This window comes from Vombatus ursinus, unplaced genomic scaffold, assembly GCF_900497805.2.
Source record: "Vombatus ursinus unplaced genomic scaffold, bare-nosed wombat genome assembly UNPS02014894.1, whole genome shotgun sequence".
NCBI lineage: Eukaryota > Metazoa > Chordata > Mammalia > Diprotodontia > Vombatidae > Vombatus > Vombatus ursinus.
This window is the reverse complement of record NW_020954672.1, coordinates 4820263-4835773: the sequence shown is the minus strand read 5'-3', so window position 1 is coordinate 4835773 and position 15511 is coordinate 4820263. Positions and strand designations below refer to the sequence as shown.

General features: G+C 44.3%; 1 protein-coding gene across 1 annotated transcript in view; it reads right to left on the bottom strand.

The window, feature by feature from the left end:
• Positions 1–4818: 4818 nt before the first annotated feature.
• Positions 4819–15511, bottom strand: part of NYNRIN (NYN domain and retroviral integrase containing) — a 37433-nt gene continuing 26740 nt past the window's right edge. Inside the window, exons 5-7 of the mRNA XM_027843024.1 lie at positions 10013–10120; positions 9466–9567; positions 4819–8361 (exon numbers count right to left, since the gene is read on the bottom strand). Of these exons, the coding sequence (XP_027698825.1) occupies positions 5508–8361; positions 9466–9567; positions 10013–10120 (3064 nt within the window). The 3' untranslated portion in view covers positions 4819–5507. The remainder of the gene's footprint in view (positions 8362–9465; positions 9568–10012; positions 10121–15511) is intronic.

The window sequence follows — 15511 nt, the reverse complement described above, 5'->3', positions numbered from 1 at the left end:
AGATCTGTTGATCCCATTTGGGTTGACCTAAAAACAACGGGAGAGTGGGATGGAGGAACACAGGACATAAGCCTTTGACTCTCTGGGATTAGCTAGAAAACAAGGAAACAACAATTCTGGCAGATATGAAGGGTGGAATTAAGGGTAATCAGATGGAAAGGATGACTCAAAAAGTCTTCTTCTCCCTCCCATTTAACCCCTAACTCCTCTGGAAGGAGCTTAGAATCTTGAAATGAGACATATTGGGAAAAGAGGAGGCAACCAGACACCATGGAAATCCAACCAAATGAGACAGCTTCTAAATTAGGGTCATTCACTGTAGCAATCTGAATGAGGGCTTTATTTCTTGGGATTCTCCAAGACTTTTAAGATGAGATTTGGTCAGTTTCTCCTACCCATTACAACTCCTACATTTGTTGGCAAAGGCCTCTCCAAATGAGTAATTTTGTGTACATCATCTTCCCTGCTAGAGACTTCCCTGCTAGGAGGAGGAAAAGGAGAAGATCCATGCCTAAGACTTACATGTCCCAAAGAGATTTATTGGTTAGTTTTTATGGCTAGCTCAGACACTAGCTGTGTGATACTGGGGAAGTCACTTAACCCCGTTTGCCTCAGTTTCCTCATCTGTAAAATGAGCTGGAGAAGGAAATAGCAAACCACTTCAGTATCTTTGCCAAGAAAACCCCACATGGAGTCATGAAAAGTCAGAAATGACTCAACAACAACAAAGAGACTCAAAGTGAGGGAATCCTAGTAAAGCTGCCCCCAGGCCCAATATTCTAACTTCCTTATGGGCCCTACTGAACAGCAGGCATGTCCTGATTTAACCACATAATCTGGCTTTAACCACACCTCAGGCCCCCAGACTCAATACAGAGTGTGCCCCTAGCTAGTCACTGCCCCCAGATCCAATCCACATATTTGAACAGGTGTGTTCTTGTACCCAACCACAATCATATCATCCACTTAGCCCAAAAAAGGACCACAATACCTAACTATCCATCTTGATCAGACAGGACCACAATAGCTAACCAATCAGAAAGAATCATGACCAGGATGTCTGACCACTGAACCATAGCAGGGACCCCTCCCCTAGTACCTAATCCCTTGACAAACCCCTCCTGCCTTTTTAATATTCATCATTTCTGTTATGTAATTGCATCTTTACTCTATAAAAATCTATCTTGCTTTCACTGACGTTGCTGGTTCGTCTTGGAACCTAGCCCATTTCTGAAGGGCGTCAATCCTTAATAAATGCCTGTACTTGGGTTAGGGGTGGTCTGACTCTGAATGGTGCCACCATGCTACCATGATACACCATGAAACCACAGCAAAGGGATGCCGCAGTCTTCCAGGTCTGTGTCCTGATTGGAGGGAAAAGCTCTAATCGGATTAAAGCTCCAAATATGACCTCCCAGACGATATGTCAGGGGGTGTTCCCCTCATTTCTTAGAGGCAACCCTTTTCCAAGATGGCAATTGGTGGGGAAGCAATATGTACTATCTTAGATGCTATGGGGCCATTTGGGCAAACAAATGATGCAAACAAAAGATAGTGAGAAGCAATTAAAAATTATATACATAAAGGAGTAGTAAATGATTAATAAAAGTAGGAGTAATTATGTAAGTAAATGAGTAGTAAATGATTAATAAAAGCAGGGGTAGTACCAGGGAGTTCTAGCTCTTTACCACTTGCCCATTGCCAGGATGAAGGCCTTGGATTGTTTTCTCAAATGAGAACTCAAAATCCTTCTAGCAGACAAACTTAGAGTTTTGTTCCTTGAATCAAATAAAACCAATCAATTAACCAACAAGCATTTATTAAGTGCTAGGCACTGTGGTAAGCATTGGAGATACAGACAAAGGAAAAATAGTACCTGCCCTCAAGGAGCTTACACTCTAATGGGGGAGGGAGGAAGAGACAACATGGATATAAATAGGTACATACAATATACATAGAGTAGATGGAAAACTGAGATTCTACATATGAATACTAACAAATTCCACAGAGGAAGGAGAGACAAGGTAAACTCCTAATACACAAGAATCCCCTAGAATGGGGGGAAAGGCCTCAATTAGTAATTTAGCTACATTTAATTATGCATGCATGTATAACAAAATCTCTAGCAAGCAGTATCAATTGATTTACATTCCCAGAGGAAGGATAGCACTTGCAGTTACAAAAATTCTAAGAATCTGTCTTTAGGAGGGTCACAACCACCAAACCAGACATTATATAATGAATAACATTGTAGTTTAACGGACCCTGCAACATCTCCAGGCCTCAGAAGACAGTCTCATGTCTAGCTCTGACTCCAACACCTCATGAATTATATGACCTTACTTAGGCCAGTCACTTCACATCTCAACTTTCTTCACTTGCAAAATAAGGAGTTTGGATCCCTTCCAATCCTAACATTCTAAGCAAAGCACTTTAATATATTGCGGAAACATGAGCCATCATATTATCTTTATTCATAGGATTTGGCTGGAAGAGACCTTAGAGGTCATCCTGATTTTACAGGTGAGGAAATTGAGGCCCCAGAAGTAGTAAATAGGCCCGAGGACACCCAGGCAGTATTTATAGGAACCAGCAATTATATATACCCAAGCTCTGTCTGATTCAAAACCATGAGCCCTAGCGAAATGAAGTGTTTTCTTTCTTTCCTCCCCCATCTGCAGAGGTGAAATGATCTTCCCCGCCTTATCCCTTTAAGCTGAAGCAATTCAATTGTAAGCTTTCCTTCTCTCCTCCTTCACTTCCTCCCTCAGCTCCAGGGGTGATATCACAAGGGGAGGGGCAAACTTAATGCTGACGTTGCAGATCTGTTTGGCTGAAAACCAAAGAGGTGGGTACTCTCCAGTGAGAATCCCCTGGGACAAGAGACATCCTTGAAAGCCCAAGCAGGAAAGGAAATCATTGCCTCTCTTATTTTGAGAACTCTTTTAGGCCCCACTGGGTCTCCCTGCCTTGCTTTCTCTCCTACATGTTCTATAAATCATTCATTTGATAAATATTTTCATGCCAAATTATATGAAGGATGATGAGATGCACATATTCAGAGAAACTCACTTGAAAAGTTGAGGTGTCATTCATACCAGTTGTTTGCTGAACTCTGACCTTTGCTTCACTGACCTAGTGACAGGGGTGTGTATATGTATGTTTACTGACGGCAGGTGTAATGTTGGGCACCTTGGTGGCACAGTAGGTGGAGTGCCAGGTCTGAAGTCAGGAAGATTCATCTTCTTGAGTTCAAATCTGGACTCAGACACTTACTGTGTGACCCTGGGCAAGTCACTTAACCCTGTTTGCCTCAGTTTCCTCATCTCTAAAATGAGTTGGAGAAGGAAACGGCAAACTACTCCAGTACCTTTGCTAAGAAAACCCCAAGTGGGGTCAAGAAGAGTCAGACATGACTGAACAACAAAAGGTATAACATGGGTCACTTTGGGAAGGTTGGGGGAAGATGCTTATGTGGTCCTGTGAGATTGTTCAAGTGGCCTGGACACAAACAGAGAGGAACCTCTCCAAACAGTTCCCTCCTATTTCAGATCTCAATTGAGTGACCAAGAGTAGGGCCACTGGGTTATGAAGAGAAAGGGTAAGAAGTAGCAAAGATGGGAGAAGCCAACGGCAGTGAGGACTGTGCCTGATCTAAGGAAACAATTTTCTCCAACAGATACAGTAAGAGGAGGTAAAAAAGTTTAAATCATTTCTAAAAAATGTGTAGCTGCCTTTGTTTCTACCCTGAACCATTTATGCCTCAGCCACAGAACAGGGTGGGAAATCACACTCAAAATCAAGTGACTACACCATTAGTCACCTGTGTAACTTCGGATAAGTCAGTAAGTTTCGGGTTCCTTTCTGTAAAAGGAGCGGTGAGTACATGAATGATATCTTCCACCTCTCAATTTGGTAAGTCTGGCCCACAATCCCATTTGAGCTTTTCCCCCTTCCTCAATACCAGCCTGATTTCTATCCAAAAGACTTAATAAGCTCACTTCCAGTTTGAGTTGTTTATTTACAAATCAAATTAAGACTCACTCCCACTTACTATAAAGAGAAATTGCTATACTATACTATAATTACTTTAAAGAGAAATACTATATTACTATAAAGAGAATTAAGGAAATGACTGGCTTGTAGATTGGGGGGCTGAGTGCAATAGGAATGAATCCCATTTCCCAAAAGGCACATAAGGTCCCATTCAGGGTACATGGGTCAGAGTTTACTTCACTCAGGAGGGTAATGTGGTGAGGAAGAAGGGGACCCTAAGAGTGAGCCCAATTTTCCCATTACATGGAAGACATATGTACGATGCCATCCAGGATGTAATTTAGGGCAAAGCTGTTTTCACACAGGGTTACTTGGGTGGGAAAGGGTGAGGGTTCAACGAAGGAGACCAATTTTCCTATCATACAGAAGGCACATGCATAAGGTCCCATCCCAAGAGGTACAATGCAAAGCTATTTCACAAACACAGTGTGTTTGTCTGGCTGGTGGGGGGAGGGGCCGGTGCAGGGAAGGTGCAGAGTTCCAGTATTCTTGTTGCCATAGCAACACAGGCCTCAACTTTACCACCCCTTTGGAACAAAGAATTGAGCTCCTTGGACAAGTCAAGGCAAGCTCTTCTGGCTCAGTGATCTCACCCTTAGCATCAAGATTCCCAGAGTACAGAAACTCTCATAGGATGGGATTGGGGAGTTAGAGTAAAATGAAGTGGGAAGAGTCCCTTCCCAGAACTCCTACCTATTTTTCTATACCTCAGGACTCTTGGCCCAGAGATTTCCATTAATGGCTCTTGATGAGTCAGAACACTTTTTTTTTTTTTGGTATATTCTGACCTAAAAGCTGCCAGTGACTGGATGAGAATCCAGACCCAGCTCCAATGATTTCTAAATAGGATCCCTTTGGATCCAGCATCATCAAATACCTCAACATTAACATGCTGAATGGGACAGGGCACAGTCTTGCCCGGGTCACTAATTGGGCCTACATGTGGCCTAAGAGAAGTGCCTATGTGTCCTACCAAAGAAGTCTACCCCCTATCGGAGTTCACTGCTCTCACTCAGCCCACTAGGTTTTCAGACATCCTGGCAAAGCCAGCACTAGATGATCCCACACTGAAACAGATGAAGGAAGGAACCCCTGCTGAGACTCCTCCTCTCCCTGGGAGAAGGTTGGTTTGGTCAGGTTCTCACTCAGAGGTCCTGGGGATAGGTTAAGGCCCGTCAGTGCTGAGATTCTGGAATGATTCCTGAAAGGAAGCAGCAGGTTGGCTGAGCTGAACCCAGTAACAGATACTGTATAAACTACTACCCTGGGCAAAGATGTCAGGGGAACTGATGGAGAAAATCCTTTGCAGTCTCTGAATATTCTCAAGTCAGGAAGTTTTCCCCAGGACATTAGTTCTTAGCTGAAGCCCAGGAGAGGCTGTGTGTGAGCAGTGATGAATAGGGGGAGAGATAAGGCATCCTTCCCCCCGCTCCAAAGCGGGGAACAGTGGCTTACTCCAACTGTTCTAATATCACTGAAGGCAAGGGAGCACCACCTTGAGGATACGACTTCATCAAGTTAGTGGGGTATGTGACTCCCAGCTTCCCTGGAGTTGGGTAACCCCAGACCCTATACAGAGACAGACTCAGCCTGTCTACAATATAATAGGGTCCAACCCACCGAGCTGAGCCAGGTTTGGGGAAGTTTAAGAGCAGGACTTGGTCTCCCACATTCCACTCCTTCCCCTGAACTTCCTGCTGAAAGTAGCTGCTCTGAGCTAGGACAGACTGGTCCCCAGAGGCCAGAGCTGCTTGCAGCTGACTTTCTAGTATATTGCTTTTCAGCTGCTGTAAGAACACATCCATCTTCAGCCCTTCAACATGGGCCCCACTGAGCTCCCACCACAAAGATTCAGCCAGTCTCATCTCACTCCCTGTCACAACCGCAAAAGGTGTGGGTCCTGACTCTAGGGCTCGAAAGGCCATATGCAGAAGGGGCAGGCAACTGGCCCAGTTCTTCCCGTGAAGGATGATAAACTCCTCCAACAAATTCTTAAAGGCTTGGTTTGAGTTCCTATCCCTCAGTTCAGCAGGCTGGATATCCCCAGAAATACTGCCCAGCTTGGCTCCCAGCACTAAGCCACAGCTCATTAGGACGTGCCTGGCAAACTGAGATCCCTGGGCTGCCTCCAGCCTCGCCGGCAACCCCCATCGGGAAAACACCTGCTGCAGCAGCACCTGGGCCACCGCCATCTGCGTGAAGGACTTCAGTGGGAAAGCTTCCGTCCAGGAGGAATAGGCGTCAGCCACAATCAGCACGTGCCTGTGGCCCTCCTCACTGGCAGGCACGGGCCCAAACACATCAATCTGAAGAGTAGACCAGGGCACTGCAGAGGTGGAGTTCCACTGGGTCCGCATACACTTGGATTCCTTGCTCAAGTTGTTTATTGAGGTACAGAACAAGCAACATTTGCAGTAGGCCCTCACCTGCCCATGCATCTTAGGCCACCAGCCTAGCATCCTCACCCTCCTGAGGGTCTCCTCTGGGTCAGCGTGGGGACCAGGAGGGACATCGTGCACGGAGTAAATCAGATCCTTCCGGATTTGCTCCGGAACAATCCAGACCTTGGGTCTCTTCATCTCTCTGTACATGAGCAGGTTGCACTCCTTCACAAAACTGATTCCAGGTTCAAAAGGCTTGAGGGGTGAATGTCCGGGAAGCTTACGCCCAGCCTGCAGCTGGCAAATGGATTCTAACAAAACAGCATCGTTCTCCTGTAACGCCTGAAGATTCGGCCCATTGCCCAAGGGACTGGCTGCCACTCCAACAGAAGGCATGATATGCCTTGGCAACTTCCACAGCGGCCCCGACCCTTGGGCACCCTGCTTGGCTAAGGCCTCCACTGTCACACTAAACAGAGCCCCCTTGTAAGAGGCTTTGAAGAGGAAGGGCAAGGTAGGGAGGCTAGAGGCCAGGGATGTGATATAAGACAGCAGGGCTGGATGAGGCAATGGGGCCCCATCTGAGGACAGAAAACCACGGGAGTGCCAGAGAGGAAGAAGGTCTATAAGGATGTTGAAGAGCCAGCTACAATTAACCAGAAATACCAGAGGGATGCAGGAATGAACAAAGCGCTCCAGGCCACAAGCCACAGCAGCCAGGTGGGCATAGGTTGGCGTATGAGGGGAGCAAGAGAAAGAGAGGGAGAGGGGGGGACTGTCAGGAGACAGGACATACAACCCAAAGCCTGCACACCACTCAGTATCCTGGTAAAAACAATACCCTGAAGTATAAATACATACAAAGGAGGACAAGTCAGAAAAAGGTGGCAGTATTTGGAAAAACTGAGGCAACGAATCAGGTGTGGGCATTGGGACACCACTGTCACCCAGAGGCCCCGGGAGGAAAGATGTGCCCAAGGTCCTTCTGTCCTTATCCTGTACTAGGAGGGACCATCGGGCCAGCCATGCATCAGAAGTCTCTAGACTCTCCCTCTGCTCGGGGTCTGGGGAGTCCCCGGAGGTATAGGAGGCTTCCAGAACAACAGGGACAGATCCAAGAGAGGGGGCAAAACGCCTCACAGCCCAGGCCAGGGCACAGAGGCCACCGCCTCTGCTCAGGGCAGCCTTGCCCTCCTGGGGGAGGAGGGGCTTTGAAGTATAAGCAATGGGACGCCTCAGCCCTGCCCGCTCCTGCGTCAGGACAGCAGCCAAGGTCTTCTCACTCACTGCCACCTCCAGACGGTAGGGCAACTGGGGATCAGGGGGGACCAAGGAGAGGGCTGACACCAGAGCCTGCTTCAGGGCCAGGAATGCCTGAGAATGCTCAGGTGTCCACTGCCACTGCGTGTTCTTCTTGAGGAGGCCGTGGAGCGGAGCAACGAGTGAGGAATAGCGGGGGATGACATCTTTGTGGCAGCCCATAAACCCCACAAAGAAGGAGAGAGCAGAGAAGCTGGTTGGTACAGTCAGTTGAGCCAAGTGGTCAAGGACCCTTTGGCACGTGGGTTGCCCGGCCCCGCCCCAAGGGATATCAAGTTGAGAAGAGCCTCTCCAGGGAGAGAGAGAGGTCTCCGAGGTGTTGTCCTGGAGGCTAAAATACCGGAGGATATCATCTGAAAGGAAGGGGCATTCTTCTCGGAAAACTGTGGACAGGCAAGCGTCTAGACAGTCTTCCTCCTTGGCCATCAGTTTCTCTACACCCTCTGGCAGCGTCTTCACCTTCCCCTTTTGCTGAGGTCCACAGCAGCCCCTCTTTAGATGCTTCTTACCTTGAAGCCCCTTGGCCTTTATGGGGAGAAAGGAGGCTTTGGCAGGAGGCTTTGTCTCCCAGACCTTCAGAAAGTTGCTAACAGCCAACTCCAACCTGCAAAGAGAGAAAAGAGTGGGAGAGGCAGGGTGAGGGAGGTGGGAGAGAGAAAGAGGAAGAGGAGCTACCACCCAGAAGAGTCATCCTTAGGAGAATGATGGGAAAAAACAGCAAAAAACAAAAAAAGGAAAAATACACAGCAATCTCCTATTTCATCCTCAAGCATCACCAAGATGTGACAGAGTAAGTAACTCCCTACATCACATAATCTGAGCAACACCACGCTCTTGCCCCTAAAATACTCCTCCGATATCTTCTCGCATAACACCTGAAATCTCACCACCAGAAATACATTCCTTTGGGTACTGTAGTCTTTAAATGCTACTATTCTAGGGAGGATTATACCTTAACCTTACCACTAACTGGTTTGGTTAGTTATTATTGTTATATAATATTATAATTAACTATTAATAGTTTGGCAGGTATTAGTTGACAGCGAGCTGGAAACAGAGTTTTTCAGGAATAAGATAATAATTCAGGGAGTGGTATGGAGAAGGTAGAAAAAGAAGATGAGAAGAGGCTGCAAAAGAATAATAGCTAGCATTTACTTGGTGCTTTAAGGTTTACATAAATTTTTGCATAAATTATCTCATTTTATCCTCACAACAATCCTGTGAGGCTAGGTCCTACTATTATTCCTATTTTACATATAAGGAAACTTGGCACAGAAAAGTGAAATGATTTCACCAAAATCTCACAGCTATACAGTCTCTGAGGCAGAATTTCAACTCAGGTATCCCTAATTTAAACTGCAGCATTCTATCCACTGTGCCCACCTAGCCACCTTATCTATTCTAACATTTTGCTCAGGGCCAACTCTGACTATCTTCCCAATGGGTTGTGGTAGGTAGCCCAGGAAGGTCAGCTGAGTCCTTAAAGGGTCTGACATGATCAGATGCTGGGAGGCCTAATGGATATTTAGGTTTAGATAAATGGATAGTCATTCCCTCATTCTGACACACGGGGGCGGAATCTGCTTGATTTATGCTACCTCTGCGAGGCATTCCCTTTATAGAGTGTCTTAATTCATTAAAGGAGTTAGAAAGAAACAGTGGCAGAAAGAGGGAGAGAAGGGTTGTCCAGGGGAGAGGAATCAGTTACCCATCTGTTCTCCTCAAGAACGTGTCCAGGGTGGGGCCATCCCGCCCCAGTGGGTCATCCGGAACCATGAAGATGTTCCCCACAAAAGTGAAAGGCAGCAGACTAGATAAGAGAGAGGAGGAGGACAAGTCACATGAGTATCCCTTTCCATACTCCCTAGAAGGGAGAAGGGGAGGAGGAAAGGAATAAACATTTACTAAATGCTTACTATGTGCCAAGTTCTTTACAAATATTATCTCATTTGATTCCTAGGAAACAAGGAGTCAGCCCAAACTTTACCCAGGATCCCCAGCCCTATCTAAGTTTAGCTTAAGTGCTTTGTCAGATCCTGCTAAAACCCAACAGCTCATCTCAGAGGGGGTTGATAAGATATAGGTCCTCCTCTCTCCAGAGGGTCTCTTTCCCCTTTTTCTTCTTCTCCTCCTCCTCCTTACCCCCCCCACCTCAAATCCCACAGGGACTAAAACAGAGCCTGTATGTCTGGAAGGAGGGAAAAGCCCCTAAACCTGACCACAGGGTCAGGATCCCCCTGGAGCATCACCCTTACCGTTCTCTAACGATCCCTATCCATTTCTTTGATTCGTCCACCAAATCCCGGAACTGATCGTTGGTGACAATGACCCCATCTGTTTCCTCTGATAGCTTCACCATAAACCTGCCCAAGGTTGGGGTGGAGAGAAACCAAGTCATCAGTTAGAATCAGGGCCACTTCCTCAATACTATGCTGATTGAGTTTACTGTAAAGGTCCTACTAAGATCCTACTGAGGACCTACTAAGGAGATACTCCAACAATCTCACACTGAGGTATGCTGGAGAAACAATAACTGACATTTCTATAACACTTAAAAATCCACCAAGTGCTTTCCTCATGCTTAGAGCCTGTTAAACAAAGCCTAGATTCATTTCAACATCCAGTTTGTGGTTTCTATGACCTTTCTTATAATATGTATAAGGCTATGTTTGCTACTTAGAATTTTGCAACTGCACACTAATACTCTGTTGGTGAAGCTTGTGACAGGTGAAATCCGAAATAACTGAGGGAACAAAGGTTTGAGCTTCTAAATATATCGATTTATTAAGTAATACAAGCCACTTGCATAACGAATCTGGGAGCCGGCATCCTCAGCTTGGCACTGAACCCCAAATATGGGGGGGACAGATTTTCATGCATTAAAAGAAAACAATTAACAGGATACAAACCAGAATAAAAAAAATGAGATAACCTGATTTCTAATTGGAGAAAAGATAAGGGACTTCCCAAGTTGGGAGGGGGAGAATGAACAGGTTCAATTCCCTGAAATCCCCCCTTTCTCTCCCCCCCAAGGGTCTGTATTCAATTAAAGAACAAGGAAACAGTAACTGACTGATCACTACAGGGCTGGTTTTCAGATAAAACATATGGGTTGCTTGACATATATAATTGTGAGAAAATTTGTTGCATCAATCCTTGAATCTGACTGGGTTTCTGGTCAGCATAACCTAGGTCTTTAGTTAAGGGTCTCTAAGCAACAGGTAGAGATGGTCCAGTTTCCAGTCATGCAGGGCTAAATTCAAACAATGGAATCCAGTTTTCTCACAAGACAGAAATTGAATGAAATTCAATAACTGAATAGAAAGGGAACTGAGCTAGATCCTGAATTAAGTCACAAGATGGAATCAGTGTGGTTCACTCAATTTCCACAATTCCCACAAGCTGTGACTTGCTCCAACCATTCTTGGAAATATTTTGGAATTAGGCTAAGAAAGAGACTACCACATCTATAACACTGACCCAGAGATCTCCCTGCTAGGCTTATTCTCCAAGGAGGTCAATGATAAAAAGATAAAAAGACAGGTCAATGTATGGAATACCATACATACCAATATTTATAGCAGCACCTTCAATAGAAACAAAGTAAAAATAATTTGCATAGCATACCTAACGTTTTACATAAGGATGCCCATGGACAGAGAAATAGCTAAATAGTCATATCTCCAGGGGAAAAAAAGCTAAACACATCATCAGAGAGCCCTTGTTCTTCATTTGAGAGAATGACCCAAGCCTACCATCTTGGAAAAGGCCATGCAAATTAGAGGCAGAACTCCTGAAAGATGCATTGGCATATTAACTGGTTACTAGTTCATATACCTATGCACTTTTAGTGACACATTGCTTTCTTTTGCTTTCATCACTAAAACCAGTAGAAAAGATCTGCCACTCCCAATTTCCTCAATTATAACTTCACAGGTAAGTCTCCCCCTGGGCCTAAGCAGCCCCATAGTGCCTGGGATCATAAACAAGACCCTTTACATCCCTATTGATCACCAACACTTGCTGCCCTACCAATCACCACTTCCAAAAAGGAGAGAACATTTCTAACATACTTTAGAGATAGGATTTTGCTTGAACAAAAGGGGAAACCTGAGAAGCCATTTTGGCAGCTGCCGCAGCAGCACACCAATCTAGAAAGACACTGGGAGGACCAAACAGTGACCCCCATCTCCAACTGGCTCTAAAAAAACAATCCTTCAATCTTTTTTGGACACATGTCTTATATGTTAGGTTTTCTCCTTTTTTCCCTTCCCTAATGAGGATGCTGAGTTATCAAATAATTGCTCATTTGAGGGGCCTTTGCTGCAAAATGAGGGAATTGAAATGTTTAGAAGAAATTGATCTAGCTTCCTAATTTTTAAATTCCTCCAATTACTTCAGTAAATGACCTTAATTTGCCTCATAAACTGATGGGGCAATTTTTTTGCTATTATTGTTGGGTAAGTTTTTTTTTGTTAAGTTCTGTGATTTCTGGGGTCAGAAATATCTGAGTACAAATCCAGCCTCAGACACTTAATAGCAGTGTGACCCTGGCCAAGTCACTTGGCCTGTCTACCTCAGCTTCCTCATCTGTAAAATGAGGACAATAGCAGTATCTATCTTCCAAGGTAGTTGTGAGGATGAAAAGACATAATATTTGTAAAGTGCTTCACAAACCTTAAAGCACTACATAAATGCTAATGGTGGTTGTTGTTGTTGTTTCACCAGTATCAGGAATTTCATGGTGTGGAAGTAATTCTTCTACTTTAAGTCAGGTGACAGAGGGCACTCAGAGGCTAAAATGACTTGTCCCTGGTTACACAGCTAATATGTCAGAAGGAGGACCCGAAAACCCAGATCTTCCTTACTCCAAGGCCAGACATCTATCTATTCCTACCTACCCCCAACCCCTGCCAAGGTAACACACACCTAGAAATTTATAAAAGAAGCTCAGTCCTAACAAACTTAACTTCACCCAGTGTACTAACATGTTCTCCTCCCCTCATGGGTCTAAAGAAGTAAGTCTCCTGGTCCAGCCTCTACCTGTGACCTTTTGATCTCAAACCTTCCCATCTCCTCCAAAACCTTGTTTCATCTATCAACCTATCTCTTTTACATCTTTGCTATCCTTGAGATTAGTGGTACAAGTATTTTCACCTCCGTTTTATAGATAAGGATACTGAGGTTCAAAGAGCTGAAATGATTTGCCCATGGTCAACACAGCTAATAAGGACCAAAACCAGGACTTGACCCAGGTCTCTCGCCTTCAAATCCAATGTTCTTTCAACTAGAATGTGGGACCAGTGCTTCTAAATCTGGTTTGTCTCTCAACCCAAGGCACTATTGGTCCCATTTAAGTCTACCACTGTCTCTTCCATACAGAGTTATGCCATCCCTCTCCCTCCGCCCACTTCTCCATCTCTAGAAATTCTCCTCCATATACCACCACAACCATGACCCTACCCGCAAGCATAAATAGTCTGGATATTCACTAATAACCAAGTGCCTTAAGATAATCTGAGACTGGGGCAGGTAGTTGATGCAGTGGATAGAGCACCAGCCCTGGATTCAGGAGGACCTGAGTTCAAATCCGGCCTCAGACATATAACACTTACTAGCTGTGTGACCCTGGTCAAGTCACTTAACCCCATTGCCTAGCCAAAAAAAAAAAAAAAAAAGATAATCTGAGACTAACAGCCCCAGAGCCGATAGGTATATTGGGGGAAGGTATTTTCCAACCCACTTACACACACACACGCACACACACACACACGCACACACACACACACACACACACACACACACACACAGAGCCTCCATTTAGGAATGTGATACCAAAAAGAGCAGCACACTATTTCCCCAAGTGTGGGGAATTGGGACCTGACAAGTAACTATGTGGAAATCTATAAAAGAAGCTCAATATAAACTATGTTAACTTTATGCAGAGAGTTCACATGTTCTCCCCTATTTTCTTTCTCCAAGGAAGCGGTGACTTCTTTTCTCATCAAGACGAAAGCCTCTACCTGTGCCCTTGAAGGGGAAAGGAATAAGCATTTCTGTAGCACCTATTATGTGCCAGGAACTGTGCTAAGTGCTTTACAAATATCTCATTTGATCCTTATAAAAACACTAGATGTTGTTACTTTAATCTCCATTTTGCAGCTGAGGAAACTGAGGCAGAGAGAGGTTAAGAGTTTGTCCAGGGTCACACAGGTATCTGAATAAAGATATGAACTCAGGTCTTCCTGACTCCAGGCTCAGGTTGTATCCACTACCGTACCACCTAGCTGTGAGATGTTTAAAAAGTTCGACAGACATAGTTTCTGAGTAATCAATCATTTTGAATAATAATAGTAGCATGTTATTAATAAAAGAGATTGGTGGCACTCTCAAATGCCAAAGACCCTCATAGTGGTGGGCTTATAACTTATATGCCCTTGTAAAAGTGGGTGTTCCTGAGGGTGGCAAGCATCTCTAATTGGTTAACAATTACTGAAAAAATGAATATGATGAGATGTGGGTTCATTCTAATGAGAGTCTTGGATCACTCAAGTCTTAAGAGATTTATCTATATACATATCAAAGTGGGAATCCCCTTTGACCCCAGACCTGTCTGAACAAACATGATGAACAGGAATTCACCAATTTTCTCAGCCTGGTTAGGTACATTTTCCCCAAGATGTCCTACAATGGAATGAATGAATAAGGAAGATGAAAAAGGAAAAATCTTGGTCCTAATTCAATAATTAGTTATTAAATACAAGAAAGAAATAATCATTTCTCTGAGCTGCTTTGATCCCAATCCTTCCTATTTCTTTTGAGACTTTTCTCTATCCCTTTCTCTGTCTGAAATATATTCATTATGTCACTTTAATGATTTTTTTCCCACAACTAAACTCATCTCTCCTATCCTGCTAAGAAAAAAAATCAGTCTCCCTCAACCGTCTTTCACAACAGAGTTAATGCTATCATTCCATTTCATGCTTTGCTTCCACTGCTAAGTTTTTTTTTATTTTGTTTTTATTCTGAACTTAACAACAAATAAAATGACAGTTTCCAACAAAGAATAGAAAAGGAAAAGAGGATTTCATATGAAACTACAGGTCTCCATTATATATAGCTTGTTTTTCTTTTAAAATAATATAATAATTACAAGTATTTTAATGATACAATAAATTCCACCTATAGCTTTCAAAGTTGTCCTGCCTGTTTGATTCTTTCTGCCCTTTCTTCTGTCTCTTTTGTGCATCTTTAAGATATCTCAATGACTCTTTTTATTTGTTTCCTTATACCCATCCTCTCCCCTTCTACACTACCCCCTCAACTCCTTATTATAAGATTAGGCCTGGTGGTCTTAAGACTACCATGACTACCTCCCTTAAGGATACTGTAGCTTATAGAATCTATTCATGGAAAAACGCAGGCAGGCAATGTATTTCTGACAATTTGCTTGCTTTTCTCCCTGCACCTATGTACCTAAAAACTCCTCTATGTATCCCAAACCCTGACATGCAAAACGGTCAGCTCCAAGTGGCCACCAAAATCAGGGTATAAGTATCCCACTCTTAGTCTCACCTTTAGAGGGACACTTTGGAGTGTGACTTTCAAGCTGAATGGGCCCATGTCTCTGTGCTTCCCAATGCAGCACCACTCTAATGTGAGTTATACTCTCTGTATGTGTCTGAGTTACATATTGGGTTACCTTTCTCCCTCTCCCTTTTTCCCTTTTCCCCATTACTTGCCAATAAAGCTTT